The 25,032-nt window shown below is 42.8% G+C and overlaps 1 protein-coding gene across 4 annotated transcripts in view; it reads right to left on the bottom strand.

Moving 5' to 3' along the window:
• The window catches only part of LOC119393203 (valine--tRNA ligase), a 114,226-nt gene that overhangs the window by 88,211 nt on the left and 983 nt on the right, over positions 1 to 25,032 (bottom strand). For all 4 annotated transcript variants that reach the window (XM_049414823.1, XM_037660057.2, XM_049414821.1 and 1 more), the window contains exons 2-9: positions 24,910 to 24,982; positions 22,837 to 22,937; positions 19,545 to 19,672; positions 17,663 to 17,827; positions 16,283 to 16,364; positions 12,875 to 12,994; positions 6,703 to 6,811; positions 944 to 1,123 (exon numbers count right to left, since the gene is read on the bottom strand). In XM_049414823.1, the coding sequence (XP_049270780.1) occupies positions 944 to 1,123; positions 6,703 to 6,811; positions 12,875 to 12,994; positions 16,283 to 16,364; positions 17,663 to 17,827; positions 19,545 to 19,672; positions 22,837 to 22,937; positions 24,910 to 24,982 (958 nt within the window). The remainder of the gene's footprint in view (positions 1 to 943; positions 1,124 to 6,702; positions 6,812 to 12,874; positions 12,995 to 16,282; positions 16,365 to 17,662; positions 17,828 to 19,544; positions 19,673 to 22,836; positions 22,938 to 24,909; positions 24,983 to 25,032) is intronic.

Raw genomic sequence — 25,032 nt, 5'->3', positions numbered from 1 at the left:
AACGGGGGCCCCTAGATATTCATTGTAGGCATTGCGGATGCACAGTCTTCCTGTTGAGATCAAACAATGAACTGCAAAGGGAAGTTGTTGAGGCTGATTTAATAACAGAAAACCTGACAATTGCGTTAGCATGCCTTCTTTGACTTTGATTGCAAAAGAGCTGCAGTTCTTAGGTGGCTTTGTCTAAAATAACACTGTGTTTTACGTGATTTATAATCAATCAATCAATCAATCAATCAATCATTTATTTAACGTGCCCAGGAACAACCGTAAGGTCTTTGTGCAGGCGCACGCAAAAAAAAACAATAAAAATAAAAAGAGCAAATACACGTAGACAAAGAGAAATGAACACAAAAGGGGAGGAGTAAAATAAGACAACACGAGAAATATTGAAGGGGAATGAAAAATTAGATTGCATATATACAACTATGCGGAAAGACGGAGAAGGGAAGACTATAATAATAATAATAATAATTATTATTATTATTATTATTATTATTATTATTATTATTATTATTATTATCATTACTACTACATTTATTTTACATGTTTAGCTTTCTTTCATCTTTTTTCATCCACTGCATTTGTATTGTTTGCACATATCCATTTCAGTGTCCTGTCAGTACGAAAAATAGCTTTTCACTGGGGGTGGTATGTCACTGATATGGCCTCACGATAGCGATGTAATGTTGGCACGTGATGAGCCAATGTGTATTCATATATACCTGCTTTGGTGCTCCCAAATAAAGCTGGAAGTTTGTGCTCAACCTGCGTACCACTCTTCTTTGCTCATGTCTTTTGGCGCTCTCCTGCTAAGCGCTCTAGAATGCACCAACTGACCCAAACTAAAATGTTACTGCACTCTTTCTAAGCAGACCAGAACGATAAAAATTATAAAAGCAGACAAATACACAGACATCCACAATAGTTTTTTCGCACTCACCTGTGCCAAACTGCATGTCAACAAACTTATCAGTCACAATGGGGATAATTCTGTTGCAGAACGGATGCACCACGCTTTTGCCATGAAGATCAAAGTACCGGGGGTCATCTGGATGTACAGCCACGGCAGTGTCGCCCAGCATGGTCTCAATACGTGTCGTGGCCACCACCACTTCCTTATCTGGTTTGATAATAAATCAAATGTGGAGGGAACGGGTCAGGACAAAGTGTGTATAGCAGGCGGTGTATACGAATAATGCTTATAGGAGGCACTAGTACATTCATTCCCAGGCCATCTCTTGCTTCAAGGAGGGAGAATAATTAGTATTTTAATGCTGCATCTGCCATCACTGCTGCACAGTGCTAAAACCAGACCCATTAGAGTTCCAATACCTCTTACTACGATCATCCCAAAACTGAGTGCACATCATAGCCTTTAGGCTAGTGCAGCGGATACTGATGATGAGTTAATCATGTGCTTTATTTACTCGCATAATGATCACACTTGCATAATGATTGCACTCCAAACTTGCCACAGTAATGGCAGTTTTGATGCCACATTTCACTGTTTTACGAGGCAACCTCCATGCAAAACAACGGGGTGGCCCCTTGCTTTGCGCCATTTTGCCATGAATGCGGTATGCAAGTTACAAGTCTGCCGTTAAAGGGTAAGTGCAGACCACTTATAACGTAACCGCATATAGTGCAGGACCGGTTATAATGCGGTCTTTTTCGACTCCCGTTTACCCTCCCATAGAACCGCATGTATACGCATACCGCTTATTATGCAGTCCCCCAAGATGAAATACCGTTTATAATGCGGTTGCGAGAAAATATTTCTGACAAACGCGGTAGCGAGTGCGGTTCTCAAAGGAGGTACGCCGCTGGGGAGGGAGCGACGAGGTCGTTACGAAGGGCGAGGGCACGCACAGTGAACGAACGAGAAGCGGAGGGAGGAAAAAGACCGCGGCAGCGCTGTGCGGGCTCGCCGAGTGGGGAAGGATGGTGGTTGCCTAGGCGACGGAGTAGCCTTTGCACCGGCGGCGGCAAGGCTCCGCGGCCGCTTGCCGGCAGCGCGGAACGTACGATCGCGTCCTCATCAAGTGCGCTTTAAAGTAAGTTTCCTGTCGGGAAAAGCGTCGTCGTTATCACACTTGCTACAGATATCGCGTTTGCTACCTCGTCCGCAAATTGAAAAGTTTTGCGGCTTCATGACGCGAGCTTTCGCCTTTTCTGCCAGTGCGCGGACTTAAACGAGCTTGGCGGGCTTTTGTCGCCGTTGATCTCCCAGCCGCGAACATAAACCGCACAAACTTCGTATCATGCGCGCTGTTCTTGGGTTAGTGCTTGAGCGCGATCTTTTCGACGTCCGATCTTCATGTTGTCTTGGAGAAACTTCCCACGACAACATGCTGAACCGCACGCTAGGCCTAATCAGCGTTGGTTGCTTTTCGGTAGCGGTCGCGGGCGATGAAAGTTGCGGTTTGGTGCGGAATCAACGAAACTTTTTGCGATGGCTGCACTTGAAGGGAAGAGAATCATATCGTTAATGAAAACGAGGGCATGGTTGGCACATGCAACTCTCGAATGGTGGTTCCGGATTCGATTGCAATGTCTTGGACATCGCGTGCGCGCCCGTGAAATCGAATGATCGGTACCGCTCAGCACGTGAAATTTCGGTCGCGATTCGACATGGTTTCTGTGTAATGCACATACCTCGAGGTGGCCTGAAACGTAGTGGGCGAATTTCCGCGAAGGCACTTTGTTTTGTCTGCTTTTTCCCCCCGTGTTCATTTCGTTGGCAATGCGTGTCTTTGGCGGTTAATTTTTGAACATTCGGAGATTTAAGTGGTTGTAAGCGCCCCAAATCGCATATGTCGATTATCGGACACGCGAGGCTACATGCTCAACACGTTTTGCGCAAGTGCAGCCTTTGTAGAAGGTTGTTTTGGTTATAGTGCGGTACCGCTTATAGTGCGGATATTCGCGACTCCGACGACTTACGTTATAAGCGGTCTATACTGAGTATGCACTCAAGTACAACACTGTCCCACATCGTTTCTCTAACATTGACATCACATGTATTGTACCTTCAAACTGTCCCGTACCTTGAAACAGTCAGCAAGAACCCACGCCTGTGTGAAGAGGTAGGGTAGGAGCCCAGGCATATTATCCCATGGTTGTGATAGTGAAGGACACAAGTCAAGCCAGCAAGAATTGAACTGCTTATTGGGCAAACCCGTAACCAGCAAAAGAAGTAATACTCCAAGTGTAACGATAGTGGCGAGCACAATCGTCGGTAATCAATAAGCTGATGGTTGGCGAAACGCATCGGCTTTTATATATATGCAGGATCGAAGATTCCAGTGTTATCGTTGGTGCCTGCGTTGGTTTCAGAATAAACTCAATTACTTGCGTCATGCACACGATCCTATAGGAAGAGTCTACAACAATAGAGACGGTTTCTAGACATCCCGGTGCGGCCTGCGCTGAGCAGTAGTTAAGTGCGTAAAAGCATAGTCCCATGAAGATACAGAAAGGAGAGTGTGTGTGGCAGTATAGTCAGCACTCTCACCCGCACAACAATTGCATCTCCACACATAGTGCATAATTAGATGACACTGGGCTTTGCTTTACTATCTCTAAATTGCTGATGTGGTACAGGATTACATAACGAGTTTGACTTTTTCAGTCCAGCGCGACCATCTGCTCGTATGAGCCTTGCAGTAAGAACCTCCTATCACTGCATACGATGAGATAAAAGTTGCACATGACTCCTCATACCCCACTACCAATTTCGTTAAGACCTGCCTTTATCGTTTTTTCTTTCGTTTTTCCATTTTTCCATGTAGCTACTGCTTGCAAGAAAAGTTGAAATGGAAAGGCGAAAGTCTGACCTTTCAAAACACACAACATGGTGGCACTCAGTGGTAAGAAAGATGAGAGATACTTCTGTAAACTTTGTTCAATTTTGAGCTCCTTTCTCATCGTCTGCGGCAACTAAATTATTTTCAGGCACAGCGCATTTTCAGTAAAATCGTATTGATGCAGCATAAATAAAAGGCAGTGTACGTAAAGGCTAATATATATAGGAAATGGAGATACCAAAATAAGGTGGTTCCATTGTTTTTTTGCTTTGTTTTTTCTAATTTTCACAATCCCCTGCATACAGTATAAGCCGTGCTTTCCATGGAGCATTCATGCAAAGCAAAGTGAACATGTGCTTTTAATATGAAGGTGGTCTACTTCAGCCTGATTCTTTGGTTATTGTCATGGTAGCCATCGTAAACATTCCAACCTGCAACGATGGTCCTTTTGAAAATTTCACCCCACTTAATTATTGCATCCCCAAGCCGGGATCAATTTTTTAGAAAAAAAAAGTGCAATCAATGTGAGTACATACAGTGCCAGTACAATCATATACAGTAAAAGCTCGTTAATTCGAATTCCACGGGAACGCTGAGCAATTTCGAATTAAACAAAATTCGAAATAATGAAAGTGAGCAAAAATGGGTGGATTTCGGGGGTGGGGGCACGAAAAATATTTATTGGCCAAAAAAGTCGGTGATGACCATCTGCTTCTTTTCTCTGAATGCCACAGCTGCGGCTCTCTGTTCCAGCGCGCGGACGCGGCGCAGGGAATCCTCTTCACCCTCTTCAAAGCTGAAGAAGAGACGCGCCACATTAAGTGCCTCCATCACCGCAGAAGCTGACGGGCGCACAGGCGCTTCGTCATCTTCGTCTTCCTCACCTTCTGGCTCTTCAGCAACAGGCTGCGCACCGGCTACTTGAGTGATAATGTCCTCATCAGTCAGGGCACCACACACCAATGCACCGGTGTCAACTTCAACATAATCGGCAAAACGTACGCCCCGAAGAGTGTCGCGCAGTGCCACTGGCATGAGCTCCTCAGCCCCGTCCACGTCGACGTCACAACTATCCTGCGCACTTCCAGCTGCAAATCCACTGTGGCGGAAACAGTTTGCGATTGTGGTCGCAGTCACCTGTTCCCATGCGCGCACCAACATGTGCATGGCAGTGAACAGCGTAATGCCGAAGTCCTTCCTGTCGCCCGCGCACAAAATCATTCTCTCCAGCATGTGACGCCTATAAAAGCACTTGATGTTCCTTATCACACCCAGGTCCATTGGCTGTAGGGCCGCAGTCGTATTTGCTGGAAGGAACACTAACTTTGTTGCTCTCAGCTCAACGTCGACTTTGTGCGCCGAACAGTTGTCGACGACAAGAAGAACGCGTCTGCCGCCCAGTTCCATTCGCCTGTCGAATTTCAGTAGCCACTTCCTGAATAGGTCACCTGTCATCCAGGCTTTCTTGTTTGCGGCGTACTCTGTCGGCAGTGACCGAATGTTTTTGAAGCACCGTGGCTTGAGTGCTTTGCCAATCACAAAAAGGGGGACCTTTTCCGTACCGGTCATATTTGCGGCGACCAGAACAGTGACACGCTCTTTGCTGCGCTTGCCGCCGGCACAGCTGTCTCCCTTGTAGGTGATCGTCTTGTCTGGCTGCAACTTGAAAAATAACGCTGTCTCGTCAGCGTTAAACACATCCTGTGGTGAGTAGCTCTCCAAGTACTGCTGCAGGGTGTCGCTTCTCCAAGTAGCGCATGTTTCGGCGTCCACTTCCTTTGCCTCGCCGGATAACGTGCGGAATACGAGATTGTGCCGCTCCCTGAAACGATGAAACCATCCCTCGGAGGCGACAAAGTCTTCAATGTCCAAGCGCAGGGCGAAATCGGCTGCCTTGGCCATGATGATAGGGCCGCTCAATGCGATACTCTGGGTTCTCATTTCTTTAACCCAGATAATCAAAGCTGACTCCAGTTCCGGGAACTTCGCTGTCCTTAGCCTTTTTCGACTGGCGCCAAAATCCTCGGCTTCATAGGCGTTTTCAATGGCCGTCCTGTTGCGTATGTAGGTTGACAACGTGCTCGGAGGTATGCCGTGCTTTCTCGCAATTTCGTATTTGCTCGAGTTCCCTTGGTCAACCTCTCGCAAAATCTCCACCTTCTCCTTGACAGTCTTCGCGCAGTAGTTTCCCCGCGGCATCTTGCAACTTCGATGCGGAATAAGACGGCTTGACGGCGTGAACGAACAACGTGCTCGAGGAACAAAGTGATGCTGCCGGGTGCGGCCTAGGACTGCTAGGACTACTCCGCCGACTCCTCAGCGTCCCGCGGGTCCCGCGTATACAAGTGGCGCCAGGCGCTGAGATAGCGGGAGGGCTACGGAAAAAAAAAAAAAAAAATTGCTCCCTGGATTTCGGAGGCCATACTTTGGTCGCCCTTTGCTCGGAGGCCACTTGAAGCTCGAAAAAACCGGTCGTGCCACCTATCGTTCGGCCGTAAAAGCTTCCACTAGTGTTTGACGATAATGACGCTCGGCGGCGCGCGCTTCGAATTATCCGTAGAGGCGGCAATTTCTGTTCGAATTAACGAATCGTTTTACACATGGTCTCCTATGCACTGCGGACCGGACTGCGGCGACCATTTCGAATTATCCAAAATTTCGAATTAATGAGGTGTGAATTAACGAGCTTTCACTGTATATTTCAACGTATACATAACGACATAAGTGTAAATTGTGCCCAAGCAATAATTTCGGGAGTGCCAGAATACCGTCCCCCTCGTAAGAGCTGTGGCCCAATAACATCGAGTTGAATTTATGAAAGCATTCCGGGTTAGCAAGCACGTGTGATGCGCACGCGCAGCCTGGTCCGATTAGCAAATTAGAAAGCACTGACCTGAATCCATCACTGGGTAAGCAAAAGAGACGAGCACGCCAAACTCCACTTTCTCCTTATAACCTGGCACAGGAAGAAGAGTCCGTCCAGGCAGCTCTTTTTTATCAACCTGTAGGTGCAAAAAAGTTTACATCAAGACGTGTGCAGATATTCACTGCTTAATCTGCCACAGAACGCACACCTGAAAGATTCAGGGCACCTACCATGGCTGCAATGCATACCTTGCATACAGAATTGCAATTTCGTAGGCTGCCCCCATTAACCACGCTTGAGAAAGTGCAAAAAGTTTAATGTGCCAAAACCGTGACTTCCAATTATGAAGCACACCATAGTGGTGATGTGCTGAAAGGAATAGCATGCTGTCCACCAGGGTCATTCTACCATTGCGGGGAACCCTCACTTGTACAGGGTGATTCTTTTAGAACTGACCTATTTCATTGGGCTGTAGTTTTGTTAGAAAGTGTATGGTTTCAATACGGCTTGCGGCAAAACCTCCAGGAAAAATGAAAATTTAACGGCCTGTTTCGTTTTTTGATGTGCAACACAAAGAAACAATAATAAATAAGAAATAATGACAGCCACAAAATGCTATACAAGAGAGGGATGGCTGTGCCCTAAAGTCTGACTTGTGCCCTAAAGTCTGTGACCTTAAAGTCTGACTGCCATGCGGCATGTTAAACGTGGATATAATAAAGGCTTGTAAAGGTTATAAAGGTTTATAATCAGTTACTCTACAGTAAATGTTAAAATGACCACCGGAACGTCAAACTCTTCTTACTCCAACAGTATGCACTCCATCATTGTATGGAATTTCGCGGAGTGTCACGGTTTTCGTTATTTGTTATTTATATTTTTTTTTCACCATTGCACATAAAAAAACAGGGTTGTCTATTAAATTTTCGGCCTTCCTGAATTTGTTTCCGCACACTGCATTATTACTGAACAATTTGTAACAAAAGTACAGCCCAATGAAATAGGTCAGTTCTAAATGAATCACCCTGTACTAGTGAGGCATCAAACTGAAGAGAACATTATGCAGAAGCGACAACAACCCCCAGGTGGATGGTAGTGATGTTGTCCTATAGCCAAAAGCATGGGTAACCCCGAGTCAATTTTGACACTATAGTAGAATCTCGTTAAACAGAACCACAAGGGATCTGGAAAATATGTTCCATTTAACAGGTGTTTCATTTACTGAGACAGATGTATAGGGGTGCAGCAGTCAAATACAATACCAACCAAATTGCAGCAGTTGTTTTGTTTAAGTTGCAATTCTGTTTAAGTGATTTTCGTTTACCAAGATTCAACTGTACTTTTAACACAAATGAATACATTGCGGACAGTCTAAACTGAGCTGTAACCAGTGAACTGAGGCAAAAAATTTTTCACAGGCATGCTCAAGTTGGTTATTCATGATGGGATATGGCAGCATAGACTAAAATGAACACAACACTCACAGAATAGCCAAACACAAGCGCCGTAATGCTTTTGTCTGGCTATTCTTGGAGGCAGTCATCTCAAGGTGTCTGCCACCACAGAAAAAGTAATTACGAAGGAAGCAAGAAAATATCGCATTTCTCTTATTTTTGAGAATTTTCACATTTGTTCAAACACACAGTGTATCTACACACACACATGCACACACGTGCACACACACGCACACATCACATTCGTATATATACATATATATATACTATTTAAACTCCTTTCAAACTCCATTCATGGTAAGTACTATCAGGACAGTAAACAAGAGCTTAAGTGACAAATACACAAACAATAGCAGCCACGCCTAAATTCAAATGGCAACTACTACTATATTATGCTTTGCAGTGCCATATAACAGTATTATGATAACAGTGAAGCAGGGAACCAATTTTTACGCGTGAACCAATTTTTTTGTGATGAATTACGATTTGGCATGCAAATCATCCAGAAACCTTGTTACAGGAACATGTGGAGAGGATCTGATCATCACTAGGTAAATTCCTGCCATTTTACTATGAGTTGTGTCCTGTGTAGCATCATGATGCCAAACGTAAACATGAAAGCTTATATGTGGCATTTTTTATTTCTAAAACAGCCAAGTTCCTTTAAAGTGAAACTAAGAAAACATAGTTTTTTCCTACTGACAATATGGCCGGGCCTGCTCCAACAATTTTTTGTCAGTGTGCTCACGTCCCCAAAATACCTCTTGTCTATATTGCAGCTAAAATCTATATAGGTCACTATTGTCGGTATTCAGGAGTAAACTTTGGATTTGGCTCTTACAGATAGGAACATTTCATTTGGGCTTGAATTGGCTACATAAAAGGAGTCTAAATGGCAGCGAATGAACGATATAGCAATACTTTGCGACAAAATTAACACCATCTTGTGCCTTCGTCAGTGCTGTCCTTTGTTGCATGGATGTAATGGCGATGACTAGACTTGTGGAATGAGTGGTCCTTCCTGGAAACAGGTGCACAGTCCTGGACTGTCGGCAGCATTTTCGCGTTCCTGGCATCTATTGAAGGCCTCCAAAAATGTTTCAGCTCTTCTTCTTACCTTCCTTTCAGCTGGTTTTATGCCTCGCCGTTTAGGATCACTCTTCAAGGAATAAATCGGTGCCCAATAATTTCATTTCCATTGTCTCCCATATCAAATATACCATTTTGGAGTGAAAGAAAGACGTGATACTGTAGCGCAAAACACGAAAAGCAACACTAATAGACAGGCAGGAGTAGGAAAATTGGCCTCTGACTCTTTCCAGTTGAGTTTTGCCCTACAGTATCATGTCCTTCAGTAAGTACCAACTCGCCCAAGAAAAAGCAATTGTGGAGCGAAAGCACGATAACAAAGCAACTAAGGCACAAATGAAACAGTTTGGATGCGAATATGTTGGTTGTTTTATACCCCTGTCACACGGCCACCACCGAACTCTATTTATCTCCGTGCTGCATTGAACTCCTTAATGGAGCTTAACCAGAATGGAGTTGTGGCCGTGCAACACAGCTCTGTGCAAGCTTTCGACGGTTGCCGCATGGGGCAGAAACAGCGCTGCTGTACTCGTCAAAACGTCCAATTTTTTGCCTGTGCAGTCACCTTTAAAGCAACAAAAACGTGTTTTTGTGTGTTGATGAAGTGCTCGGAATCACCATGGCTGTCACAGTGCTTGTGCGTGCGCCTCACACGTGCAGAAACAAATATGGCGCGACGCTTCACAGAGGCGGCTTGGCGAGGCGTTGGTGTGGAGAGTACAAGCACCGATGTCTGAAAAAATACAACTAAAACTTACAATACGGGGCGTGAAATGCTACGCAAAAAAAACAGCATAGTTTTTAAAATTATAATTGAGCTCATTAGGACGATTTTGCTGGTGCGGTTTTCAGCGTAGCAGTAGCTGGCTGGGAACGAGAGTACTCCATCGAGCTGAAATGGTCATTACCGAACTCCCTCCACCAAAAGCTCCATTTAACTTCCTCAGCGAAATGGTGACCGTGTGACATGAACCCCATCTCCCTCGAGGCAAAGACGAGGGAGTTAAACGGAGTCCACGGGTGCCCGTGTGACAGGGGCCTTAGTCACGATGATTGACAGAGCACTGGTTTAATGAATCTGGCTGTTTGATTTAAACAGGTACAGGATCTGGCTCATTTTTTATTCGAAACTGCTTCTTTGAGTCCGCGTTACAATAAGGAATTATCCCGTTTTGATTAAAAACGTTTTAAGGGGAAACGTGGGTCTTGAAAAGTGTGTTTTTAATAGTTGGGTGAACGGAATGAAATTTAATACACCTATTTGGTTTTTTCTGCAGATTCCAGATATCTGAGTAGATATTTAATAGCAGCATTAGAACAAAAGATATGTTATTTCTACAACGTTTCCTAGCACAATTCTTACGGGGATTTTTGGCAACTTTGTTTCATCAAACAAAAAAGCAAAGTATGTGGCAAGATTGCCAGAAAGCTGGTCTAGCCGATGATGCTATATTTATTTTCTTATGTTGTTTACCAAATGATAATTCTCGATGATCATAAAGCGTATGAAGCGAAAATTTTCCCCTCATATTTGCATGCATTTATTTTGCATTCAAAGTTCGACGAAAACAGTCAAATTAGCATCATCGGCTAGATGAGCTCTCTGGCAGTCTTGCCACATACTTTGTTTTTGTGTTTGAGAAAGCAAAGTTGCCAAAAAGTACAGTAAAAAATATGCTCTCAGAGATTGCATATCTTTTGTTCTAACGCAGATCATAAAAATCTACTTGAAGACTTGGAATCTGCAGAAAAAACTGAATAAGCCTACCCTATTAGATTTTATTCAGTTAACCTAACTAATAAAAAAACTTTTTTCAAGACCCACGTCTCCCCTTAAATATGAAAGACACTTAGGCGTGCTTTACGTTTCCATAAAATTTTGCCCCGTTTCGGTTTCTGGATTTGGCTCTTTTAGAAAAGAAACACCACATATGCAGACTATTGAAGAGAATGATATGCAATTTTCACATTTTAGGCATAAGCTTTGTGACAAGAAGCCAATTTGTTCTTCACAGATTTCTTATTAATTAAACAGCGGAAGTGTAACCCCTATAAGTACTGCTTATATTTTCTTTTTTTTGCACTGTCTTTATCTTATCATTAGTTTGTCATTTATTGGCCCTCCTGCATGGGCCAGCATATTGGCCTGCACTATGAATAAATAAATACAAGTAGCCGTCCTCACTATCTCTTGCAACTTACATTCATTACTGAATAAAAATACCAGATTGTTCATATCTGTGCTTTTAAAGGGGCCCTGCAACACTTTTCCACGTAATATGCTCCAATGACCAGAGTATCACAGTTTATAGCATCACAAATCATCATCATCATTATCAGCCAATATTATGTCCACTGCAGGACGAGAGCCTCTCCCAATGATCTCCAGTTTACTCTATCCTTCGTGAGCCGATTCCCATTTTATCCATGTGAACTTCTTAATTTCACCACTCTGCCTTCCTCGAGTGCATTTCTCATCCCCTGTTAGCCAATCAGTTGCTCTAACTGTCCACCTGTTGTCTGCCCTATGCATTCCGTGGACAGCCCAGGTCCATTTGTTTCGCTTGATGACAAATAGAATATCCGCTTCCCTGTTTGTTCCCTGACCCATTCTACCGTCCTCCAATCTCTTAATGTTACTCCTGCCGCTTGCCACAAAAATTTTTCGAACCTATCAGGTATGATTGGAGTTACACAAATTTGTCACACACTCTGAGGGCTTTCTCTCTTTTTGCATACCGATAAGCATACTGGAAAAAAGGGATGACGAAAAGGAAAGAAGCAACATCGGCATGCGCTGTGACTGTATGCATTTTCTCCTTCTTCCTCTTTTTTTTTTACAAACGTGTTCACACACTTCCGTTATGATGACAAACGCACTGCCAGCATGCAGCAGACATGACAACTATGCAGCAAAAGAAGTGCTATTACTGTGCTATAGTCTGGCTGATGCATCAGTAAGTACTGTCACGAAAGGTACCGCTTGCCGCCTCACTCGCAAGTAGGAGAAAACAAAACAATAAGCACACAAACATTGACCGGGACCACAAGTACTAAGATAGGTTGCTTTTTCGGTGTTTATGATGAGAGATATATGTATATTTTTTTATTTATTAAGCTTGAAACAACTAATATAGATATTACTGAGGATGCTTTCACAATCATCACACCAACCAACGACTGTGTCCTTCCCTTTGTCTATGCAGTCAGCCCCTTCAACTACATAATTTGCCGAGAGGAGAGCGAGCGATTTCTAGCTGTCTTTGAAATAACCTTGCAAGTTCCTTGCTGCGTGCAGTGCAATGCTAATAGTTTGCTCACATGCTCACAGGAGCCTTGAATACTAGTCAGCAGCATTTTCTGACTGTTCAAAAAGTGTTGCAGGGCCCCTTTAATAACTTTACTAAACCTAATTATTATTTCTTTCAAAGAGCTTTATCACGTTAGCCTGGTATGGTCGCTAGCTTATTACCGGAGCAAGCACTGTAGGCTACCATGTGTGCCATCAATACAATAATGCTTTGGCTTGAATCATCCGATTATCTGGTTTGCATAAGGACAACTGAACTTGGACAAAACATGTGACAGGAAACAGGTTACTTAAGCGGGCAACCACACAGGTTTACCATGAAAAAAAAAACAAAAGCAGTGCAGACCTCAATGTCTGAGATGGCTGAGCGAAGGGTACAGGACCAGTTGATGAGTCGGCAGCAGCGGTAGATAAGTCCTTCATCATGCAGGTGCACAAATGCTTCCATCACTGCCTTGCACATTTTCTGCACAAGCAAAGTGCCATTGTAAGCACACAGAACCAAGAAAGAGAACTAAAATTAGGACTACACTATCACTCTCCCACCCCACGACCTACCTAAACACATGTCTGGTGAGGAACTCTAATCACTTTTGAAGAGTTCAGCTACTCAGTCAAATCATAGGCACACTCACAGGAGAATTGTAGGCAAGTTTTAACAGAATCACAGGCATTTTAGCCAAACTGCCCTGTAGCTAGGCTGCAGTATATTTCAAACTTATCACGTTGTCTTTCATTTTTCATTTCAATTCACCACTCCACCTATTTTGCAAGTATTCTCTTTCAGTCTTTCTGTGTAAGTAGGCAAAGAAATAGATCAAGCAAGCATACTCTTGGAACTTTCTACACTATATCAATACAATCACAGCTTGCACAGCATTATACGAAAATTACTGAAACTGATATATTAATGAAATAGTACTCTTTTTATGTACAACAACAATACCAGTACTTTTTACGTACAACAGTACAATAACAATACCTAGCATCCTTGAGCACATCTAGCCCTCGCATCCACCTTTCCTCACCAGAATGAAGCAGATGGGGCTGGGAACTGATGATAAAGAATACCTGTATCAGAACAATGCAGAATTTGCACAATGCACGGGCAAGCAAAGTCCCTTGACGTCAAACAAGCCCTACAAAATTATAGTAAACCCTCATCACGACAAAGCTGCTCTATTAATTACAGTTGAAACTCGATTTAACGAAGTGATAACGACACGCGATTGTTTTGTTATATAAAAGTGTAACGCAGCGACATCCAAAAGCTACCGTGGACATTGTATTTGCCACTAACACACACCTGCGTATGTGAACAGTCCGTGAGCGCAGTCCGGACATGGATCCTCCCATGTCTGGGTGATGCAGGTCAGGTAGATCGTCACATAAAGCTATGACAGGCTGTCGATGTTCAAAAACGGGGTGAATGAATGCAGTGATTCTGCGAGCAGGCCGAGCATGAAAGTTGTGAGGAGATGATCAGTCCCATCTGTCGCATAAACCATGAATTCACGAAAACAACCCCTGTGTGTTCCTGTGGGAGACTTTACAGTGACAATAAACCACCGCCATCCCCTAGCGCCATCTGGCACAAAAGAGCGCTACCGATTGTTGAATCCATTATTCAGTGCATGGGCGTGGCATGCAGCCTCATCAAAATGAAACTAGGGTCGAGAGCATACATTCGAAGAAAAACTCGTCTATGCCAAAATTAGAAGGAAATGACAGCTTTTTTACTCATTTATTTCAGGAAAAACTGTGTTAAATCGGCTTTGGTGTCGAGTTACAGTAAAAGCTCGTTAATTCGGATTTCACGGGACCGGAAAAAATGTCCGAATTAACCGAATGCCGAATTAACGAATGAACAGGAAAAACAACATTAAAATCAAGTTGGAGAAGCATACCGTACTTACTCGAATCTAGGCCGGCCCCGATTCTAAGCCGACCCCCGAAATTCGCAAGGCCAGAAAAGAAAAAAAAACCTATTCATTGTACTCAAATCTAAGCCGACCCCCCCACTTTCGCACATCGTTTTTTCGAAAAAAACATCGGCTTAGATTCGAGCAAATACGGTACCTTTATTTGCTGAAGTATTTTGTAATGGTCGTCTGCGTTTTCGCGCAGATTCCGGCTGACATTACAATTTTTCTTAACTCTTCCAAATGGCCAACAGCACGCAAACTGTTGGAAGTGCTCAGGCAAACGTCCTCTAATATCAAAACAGCCTCAGAGACTTCCCGTGAGGTGCGATGAGTTCGCGACATCATTAATAATTTCTTGATCGGGCAGGAGACCAGTCGTGGCGACACAATCATCAATCGCGATGTAGTCCTGAAGGGTCATATCTGTGGGAAGGACAGCATCGAAGGTCGGGCAGTCATCGATGATGATGATTTGTGGCTTTGCCCTTTGTAGCGGGTGGACACATATGGTGTGTTCTAGCCTGGGTATGAAGAAAAAAAAGGAAAGAAAAAGAACGACAAAAAGAAAGAAAAAAAAAAGAACAAAAACGTCGGTGGACTCGGCTGACACCTCGCCGATGCCATCGTCAGCTACTGCCGCATGCTCGGGCCTCACATGTAAACACGGTCACAACGGGGAAAAAAAGAGGACTCCGCAAGAAGAGACGGTGCCGACACAACTCAAGGAAAAATGGCGTCGGAGGCACAGTCGAGCGAAGAAAGAAGACGCCGACGTTCGGTGACGCTGCGATCGCCCCCACTAGTTGATGACGATGGCGATGTCACTAAGGTTTCGGTTTCGCTCCGTGGTGCCAGCGCTGCCTTACCACACTTTTGTGTAGCGGCAGCCGTCAACATTTGTCCGAATTAAGCGGTGCGGAGCCCAATTCTGACGAATTAACGAAGGTTTGGTCCCATAGATTAACATGCACTTCGGCCGGGACCAATAGAGCCGTCCGAATTATCCGAATTTCCGAATTAACGGGTGTCGAATTAACGAGCTTTTACTGTAGTTTTGTTAATTCGGGTTGACGAAAACCTGAGTTCTATGGGTACCTCCCAGGGAATGAAGATTTCTTCGTTAGATCGGGAACTTCGTACAATCAGGTTTCGTTAGATAAAGTTTTAACTGTATATCAACTTCATCGAACTGTCACGCAGTCCCGACCCAAGTGCATGCAATTTGGACCGGAAGCCTGTGGGCAGCAAGCACTGCCACGGTAACTGTGTGGGTGCGCAGCGTGTGATATCGAAACTTTAGGCCTGTTCAGTTTCAGCAGTTTTGACTCACACGAGAGTTTTCTTGTACTTGCCAACCGAGAGCGAAAAGTCTTCGAAGAAAATCTAGAGAGCTGAGCAGTTTTCTCAGCACCAAAGAGAAATATGACCTTGACCCTGGTTGTTCAGAGTGGAGCTCGGTTGTGAGCTCAGGTCGGGATGTCTGTGACATGCTGCATTTTTGATAATACGGGTGTCAGGTGGTGCACTTCGTGATTGAAAATGGTTATGTGACACTGGTATAAGTTGGAAGTGGCACTGTTTACACCTAGTAGCAACTTGCAGCAGATTAAACAAAGCCTTTTTTATTAGCAGAAGAAAGAGACAAGGCCAATCATCACTAAGGTAGGAGTGCTTGGGCATCTTTTTGTGGTGCTGCAAACAGCTGGGATGCTATAGTCGCAGCACTTATAGCACATTTACCTTTATCAAATGATCACTTATACTGAAGTCTTTTGTCATCCCATTCAGTTCGTTATACTGAGGTTTCACAGTAACTATGTGATACTCACAGGGTCCATGGTAAATGTTGCACGGTCGAAGTCAACTGAGCAGCCCATCATGCGCAGCTGCTCGTAGATGCGGTCTCCTTTCCTGAAATTACACAATGTAACCATTAGGGGTGCGCGATATTCAAAAAATTCAAATAATGAATTCAATGGAATTAAAATGAAGTCCTCCTATGTCTGCGTGCGCGCACGTACCGGCAACAGCTGTTCTTGGAAAAAAATAAAAAGACTTTTATCACAGAGAGTAAAGAATAATTTCTACTCTCCTCTCAAATCAATTAGGCAGATAAAAAAAAATCTGTATTTTTGTATCATTTGTGGCCAAAAAGCTTCGTAGAGAAAGGGTTAACAACCAAGGCAATAGTAGTTACAGCAAAACGAAATATTTATTTGCTTGAAGATCAAGATTTGATTTCTTGAAGCAAGAGTATCAAATATTCAGCAAAAGCAACTCGAAGTGGGACATTTAAGACATGCACGTGCATTCTGGCCAGCAATTAAGGTTGGCTAACCCACAGCAGGTAAGCCAACATGCTGATCCTGTGTGATAGCCAGATTTCTAAGTCGTGTATTCATGGCAATGCAATCTTTATGTTTTTAATTTAGCATTCATGTGCCAAGAAACCACTGCAGCAACCAGTCAGCATTCTATTAATGAGGAGGTGCTTTGCTAGATGGCAGGAAGCACTATGCTTGCGTTTGTTACACACAAACCTGAACACGGAAATAAAAAAAGATTTGCTTCACCAATGTCACGATATTTGCTTTCCATTTCATTTATTGCATCGTCAGGGTTGAAGCATTACCAAGTGGAGTGATTACAATAAGATAAAGCATTTCAATGAAAAACTAATACACTAATACACGAAATTCATTAATTAAAAGAAAACAATAAAACAAATCAAATTAAGAAAAAGATGTGACAGGTAATCCCCGTGTCACATGGGCATTTTGAAGGCCTTCCAAACGATAGTCTACTGACTTGATTGTCAAGCACGAACTGCTACACAAGAGTTTCGAAGGTTGTCGAGTCAATAGTCTATCGAGTCAGCAGAGCACCCCACAACTCTATCGAAACTTCGATAGCCACTAAGCAATGGAAGTGGTGTGCTTCAGTGTGCTTAGGCTTTTCTTTAAGATATGTAAGCCACAGTTTTATTTTGGCAGCTCCTGCATATACAGCTGCTGTCAATCTGGGCTGCAATGGTGGTCATGGTCAAAGGAGCTCTAAGATGGCATGGTGGCTTGGGGTCCTCTTGGCTACATCCACCGTGCTGCAGTTCATGTTGTATGCGACTGTACCTACAGGCAGTCCATCTGTCAACAGTTTTAGGCAACAGTAGGAAACATCCAAAACAAACAATAAAAACAAAACACACATACTCTTCCTTCCACTTCCAGACCTCCTGCACGAAGGCCTCGCGGCCAATGTCATGGCGTGTCTTGCCCTCCTCCCGCCAAAGCTTTTTCTCCACAACCACTTGGGTGGCAATGCCGGCATGGTCACAGCCAGGGTTCCAAAGAGTGGTACGCCCCTTCATTCGATTCCTGCAAGAAGCAGTAGAATCGTGAGTTCAAAAGCAGACAACAATGTAAACCCTTGGGAGCAAACATTCACAGAGACCACCTCTACAGCAAAAAAATGAAATCTTACAGCATAACAGTGCCACATGACATCTTCTCAATGCATTGGCACTGGTTGAACAAGTACACAGGGGCTGTGCAAGGAGTGCATGCCTAGGCTGCTAAGAAAAAAATTTGTTCACAGCATCTGCAGTCTTGAGACTCTCATTTGTGACATAAAACACCTCCTATGCCTGAATATTACTACGTGTGACTGGGGCATGCACCTGGGCACCAAGTATGCTCTCGCCTTGAAACTAAGCCTCTGTGAATGAAATGCCATGGTTTCATACACAGCAGTGAAAGTGGAAAGAAATCTACCGTCTAGTTCACTTTCTCGTGTTTGCATTTTATTTGGACATGGCTATAAACCTAATTTGTTTTAACGAAGGGGAACGTGTTCAAGCAAACCCTGCAATATCCTTTAATTGTGGAAGCACATCAAAGGATAACCATCATCAAGCCAGAAATGTAGCACATCTGTCCAGCAACAGTGCTCTTAGTGGAATAAATGACAACTACTGTTGGAAGCACTTCACATGTCAAGTGTTGTAAGTGTCCCTAGCATGTCTGTCTTCCTTCACAGATTTCAAAGCAGACAAAAAAATAGTAAAGTGGACACTGCGTAGCTTTCTCAGTCAGTATGCTCAATCAGTCTGTGTAAAACCTGATTGAGCAGACATGGTTAGCGTCTCCAGCAGAAATCTTGACTACTTGAATGGTACACAAATGAAAATATTTCTTCTTAGCTTTTTGCTTCAAAACAGCTCTAAAATACATTTTAGAAATTGCGAGCTTGTTGAGTAAACCAAAAATGAGTTCATAGAAAAAAATAAGAAAGAGAGTCAGCGGTATGCCAAGGCAAGTGACGCTGTTAATAGTGGCAAGCACTCCCTCTGCACATTGCTGCCCTGCTATTGGATCAACTGTCAGCTTTTCGCCATGCTAGATGCTTGTCACAGCCTACTGCATGCTGTCATACGCATGGTTTCATCTATAGAGTCATCTGTTGCTGCAAAAGGCAACGAAGTAATTGACATTACCTTCACCACAGTTACTAACATGACAATTGAACAGTCATGCTTTCCACACCCCCAGGTGACACTCATCAAACAAAATTCAAACAAGACAAAAATTAATTAAACTTTAAGGGACAACATACATAGCAGAAACTCGTGATTAATTTTGACCACCTGGGGTTTTTTAATGTGCACCTAAATCTAAGTGGACAGTGGTTTTTGCACTTAGCCTCGATCTAAATGTGACCAACATGGCTGGGAATCGAATCTGCGACCTCATGCTTAGCAACGCAACACCTTAGCTGCTTAACCACCACGGTGTGTAACAAAGGAAGATGGAGCCAAAGTGTGAGCCAAAGCCAAAGCTGGAGCCAATGTTTTAACAAGGCAAGTAGTTTTCGTCAGGGCAATGAAAACAAGTCCCCTCAATCGAAATGTTGGGGTCAACATTTCGTTGAGGTTAACTAGGCTAGGCTTCCCTAGTTTGCCCACTGTTCTCATATATCGCCTTTGTCCTACACCTTACCACCTCTTTTATTCAAGCAGCATCGCCTGACTACATGGTGGGGTGCCTCTCGCGCACAAGTTGGACTACTAGAAAGGCAACAGCAGTATGCACTCACCACCGGGTTACAGCATCCTCGACGGCCGAGGTGAGGGCATGTCCAAGGTGCAGGGTGCCAGTGACATTTGGAGGTGGGATCACCATCACAAATCGTCCTTTTGGATTATCAGCCAAGATGTCTCTTCCCTATGCACATGCAGCAAGGCAACAAAAACTCACAGTGAGGTTTTGGGGCAGCGCACCATACCAAAGAGCGAGAAATCTTAAGCGGCACTGAAACTGCTGCTGCTGTATAACAACAGTTAAGTGAAACAATGAAAAGGGCAGCAACACACCTTAAGGTAAAAGGAAGCTAGCATTCTTCCTAACGTGCTGACAGATGGTGACTTTTTTTGCACACTAATAAAGAACACAGGACAGAAAGGCACAACATGGATGCATAGCGTTGTGTTCATATTGTGCCTTTCTGTCAAGTGTTATTTAATGTGCTAAAAAAGTTACTATGAATTAACAAAATGCCCAAGCATACGCTCTTACATACTGATAGATGTAAATTTGTCACACGCACTTGTTTGCCTCAACAAATAAGTTGCTCCCTTCCTTTTCCAACATGTAGTATGACAAGCTTCCATTCCGTAGTTAATGACATTATTGATGCTTACTGCACTGTAACGTTTCTATGTTGCCCGTCTATCAGCGAAAATCAGTTCTGTTTCATTAAAGGAATGCCTTATTGCGAGCAGTGAAACAAGAGTGATTCGTAAATAACACGAAACCCCTCTGTTGGTTTCAGGTTGAATCTCTCACATGTTTGGTTTCATCCAACTAGGATTCATTCTTGATATATATAGGCTAATAAAATAAACAACCATTAGTGTGCCCACAAGTCTGCAAATAACAGAAGCCAAATCTCAAATACATTGCACAGAGTGCGAAGAAGTCAAAACAAGCAGGTTCACAGAGACTGCAGGCATGGCTTTCTGTTTCCCATTTAGTTTTCCTAGTTGTGCAAATACTGTACAGAAACTCTTCAGGAACACTTTAGACACGTACACTGAGAATAAACAATGAATATGTTCTGTACCAGATGTATCTGGTACAGAATGCCAGGGGGGAAAAACAGAGCGTAAAAAGAAGCCCCCTTCAAACCAAAAAAGTGGTAATTTGCTGATGCACATAAGAACCTGTCCATTCTCTGCTCACCATGGTGCATCAATTGTACCATGTTAATCATGGCACCACATGTCCCGAAGCTCTAACTTTTTCGCACCTGCATTTATTTACCACACTAGACCTCTTAAAACATGGCAGCAATTTCTCTACTCGCAGCAGCCGACGAAAGAATGTGAGGTAACAACACATTTATAAATTTACACTTGAACACTCGATCAATGCAGTGTCAAGTTGTGTATCTAAGAGAGCTTTCTCAAAGTGCCATGGAGATTTCCTGGTGCCTATAAAAAAGGCCTTTTGGCTGTTTTGTAAGAAAAACACAAAACATCTTAAATGCACAATACCTTGATCTGAGAAAGTTGGTTCATCTTGCTGATAGCGTACAAACAGTGCAAAGAACGAATTCCAAAAAGAATGCATACATCAGCGTCTGTCTTTCATATGCGTTTCTTTTTATCTACATCCTCTGCACTGCTATAGCACTATCAACATTTTAAATCTTGGGAGGGTTCTATTTTCACTGTTTTTCAATCAGATGTTAAGAAACTTGTAGCCAGTGATAGCGTTTTTGGCCTTTTCCAAAACTCCTATTTTTGTTCAAACGAGGTCATACATTTGAATGTACGTAGAATTCAGAAGTCCTTGCATAGGAACTGTGGTCAACAAACACCAATATGGTCAGAACTAATCTGCGATGTTCCGCCATGCGTTATCATAGCTCCTTTTTTCTTTTCTTACCATGGAGCACTAAACCACATCAATGAATTAATCAATCAAATCTTGAGATTTGTCTCATTCCAACCACTATTATCATAGACAATGGCTTCATGCTTTGTGCATGTTTGCTATGCTTCTTGCAGTAATGCCTTCTCTACTGCCACTGGTTAGTTATTCCAGAAGATACACAAGGACTTACTAAACAGTGATAGTTGCTTGCGATTCTCGCACAAGTTCACCATGTGCCCAGCCGCAGCAGGCAAGCCAGTCAACCCGCAACACTAAATATGTCATAAGCTTTGTAGCTTTTACCCCAGTAAAGCAAAAAAAACTAAACAAATATTGTAACGCAGAAAGAAGTATGCAGAGACAATAAAAGCACTGCCTGCAACTCAAGGCACTCTCAGCCAGGATAACTACCACGATAGACTTTTTTTTGGCATTTCTACAAAGTGAAAGCAACAAGACCTGTCTCAGTTTCTCGTGCAGCTGTGTACAGTTGTCTTTATTATGTCACCGTTCACCCATTTGCCAGTATTGGTGTTTGTTGACGAAACTTCACCTATAGCAATTCTATAACTGTCTATATATAGCAATTCTATAACTGTATAACTGTCTTGGATGTGGCGATGACATGTGTGTCACGTAGGCACAGTAAAAATTAAGCTGCCAAAACATGTAGGTGACAGCTACAGTAACACAGCCACCTCAAAATGGCAACTGTGTATGCAGACACAGTGCTGCTACACATAATACGCAGTGTCATTGGACACTATGGAAAGCAAGAGAGACAGGTAAAATTTTCAAATCTTTGTCTCCCAAGTTATAATTACTTGTTGCTTGTTTTGTTGGTTTACAGCACACGAACAAAGAATAACGACAGAAACAAGTAAATGCGACAAACAAGGGTGTTTGTCCTGTTTACTTTTTTTTTTCCAATTGTGGTTCTGTTTAGTGCTCTGAACATATGCGTTTTCATGTGCTTCTGCCTTGAACTTCATAACGTAAATAACGTTTGTTTTGGCACATCCATTAACATTAGTAATTCTTTAACTATTTAAACTAAGGACCACAAGGAAATCTTTGGACTGCAATACTACCAGTTAAAAAATGTTCTGGAGCCAAGCGTAAATAACTGGGCTAGTTGGTTTCAAATTGCATTATGATACACCTTTTAGTGCACAGGGAACACACATGGATAGAGTCCATTTCTACTCAGTCCATGTGTGCTTTTTGTGCCCTGGAAGATGCTAAACACAACATCAAACTGTATTTTTTTTTTATTTTTTAAGCTTTTATGGGAATGAAACAGGTTACATATTTTCCCTAAAAAAAAAGTATTGAACATAAGGATATCAGGTTCTGAGCTTACAATAGCGAATGTTTCTACAAAGCATTACATCACCACAACAGTAGTGATAGCAATCTCTGTATATCAGCCAAACAGAATGAAAACTCACCCCATATTCAGGCTTGAAGAACTGGCTCTTCTCCCACCAAGCATACCACGCGGCCTCCACATACCGTGGGCTGTATGCATCTGGCATCGGACCCGATGTGTCTGCGCAGTGAAGCTATCAGCATCAGAAAACCGCTAAACACATCAAGAAGGTGGCTGCATGTCCTTCAGACTTGTATTCAGTTTGGTTTGTTCGCAATAATTTTTTCGGCTACATTTACATATCGGCATACCTAACTGCCACATACCATCTCAGTGCCATGCGTGCACTGCATTTCTTCATTTGTCTTTGACAACCTATTGCCACTCTTTAACCACATGATGTAGGTTATTTCTATAGTATGCAGTTGCCCTACTCTTTTACCTGCTATGAAATTTGCGTGCAGACCAATGGGGAGTAGCTTTGTAACACCCACATCTGTTAAATCTTACGTATACATTATGCATACTAGTATATTATATTGTTCCGTTTTTTAAATTGTATATGCAACTTTCTGTGTATGCAAAGCGCAAATTCCTGTGTATGCTGCCTTTTGTATGGACCCCCACGTACTTTCAAGCTGCACTTGGCCACTCTTTGCCTATGCTATCCACCAACTATAAAGTCAAAAACAAAACTGCTGTTTTTTATGGATAATATAGCTACTTCAGCAACAACAGTGCATTAGAGTGTGATGGACAAACGGGGCATAAAGAGGTGAGAACTTCTCCAGCAACATTTGTATAACAAGCTTACTGACATTTTGAGGGCGATTTGACTTCTTCTTTCGGGGAAACTATACAAATATGTGTGGGAAAGTGGTCACCTTTTTACATTTTACCCCATAAGGCAGATTTATTTATACACTTATTTTAATTTAGCATCCTAAAACATTGTAGTGGAGGGCTACAGATTAACTTTGATCCTCCGAGGTTACTGAATGTGCACCTAAAGCTCATTCATTTCTTATGTCAACAATGTCTACTTTTACCAGCTAGTCACACATTTAAATTTTTTGCCAATAACCATTATGGACAAGATTACCACAATTATCGAGTTACCTCTCACAGTGTGAGAGGTATTCGGAACTTCTTTCCTGTTGACGATCATATAGTGAAAAAATCTAGCTTAATAGCATTCTGCACATGATGTGAACAGTGTTGAACATTCCCACTTGCACGTAAGCAACAGGATTTACTTTTGAATGTGGAGTAACACATGCATATATGATGGGTAAAACGTTAAGAGATAGGATAAGAGCAGAGTGCACTAGAGAACAAGCAGCGGTAGCCGATATCCTTGTTGACATTAACAGAAAAAAGTGCTCAGTGAGAGCGATGGAATGGATATTATGAGATAGGGAACACAGCCAAGGGTGGCAGAGAGTTCAGTGGGGTGATGAAGTTTGCAGGAATAAAATGGAGACAGGGTAAGTTGGCGATTATTGGGGGAGGCCTTCATCATAGAGAGGACACAAAATATGCCGAGGATGATGACATGTTTAAATAACAATCCACAAGATCAGATTCAATAACTTCTCTTAAAACTATGTTTGCTGCCATCATTCTGATTTGAATGTTCCTTGTCTTTCTGGCTACCAGTTCACCAAATACTTACAGTTTATTGACACTCTCCGCTTTCCTGCACATTGTAAGACCTGCATGATTAAAACCAGCCCTTTTTCACATCACTAATTATCAAATCTTCAATAGTAATTCTGAATTGATGCTTTTCTGCACATTTCTCGGTACAAGTGTATGGTTAATGATTGTAACAAGGTTTCCTAGGAGGTTGGTGCTGTTAAGCGTCTGTTGTGCCTCGTGATTCACGATTGAAACAAGCATTCACAAATAATTAATCAGAGATTAGCGCCGATTTTGTTTAACTAATTCAAAGCAGAATGTATGCGGCATTTTAAACCATTTTGCCACGATCATGCCTTTGAGAGCTTGTAGCTAAAAGACTGGAACAAATAAAAAGAGAAAGGGTCAAAGCTGTCTCTAGTTTAGAGGGGCTGGCAGAAGTAATGAAACGAAATGTATAAATACGCGGTTGAAAATGAAAATGACATAAGTATATGCAAAATCTGCTTGCCTTTCTTTTCTCCAGGCGCAGTTGGCTTGTCATATGTGATAACCTCCTTTTCCTTTTTCTCTTTGGGTTTTTTCTGGGGGAAAACGAAGCCGAAGCATGCAAATCATACATTGTGAAAGTGAC

The sequence above is a fragment of the Rhipicephalus sanguineus genome, chromosome 1, assembly GCF_013339695.2.
Source record: "Rhipicephalus sanguineus isolate Rsan-2018 chromosome 1, BIME_Rsan_1.4, whole genome shotgun sequence".
Taxonomy (NCBI): domain Eukaryota; kingdom Metazoa; phylum Arthropoda; class Arachnida; order Ixodida; family Ixodidae; genus Rhipicephalus; species Rhipicephalus sanguineus.
Note: the sequence above shows the minus strand (reverse complement) of the source record. Positions and strands in the feature narration are given on the sequence as shown.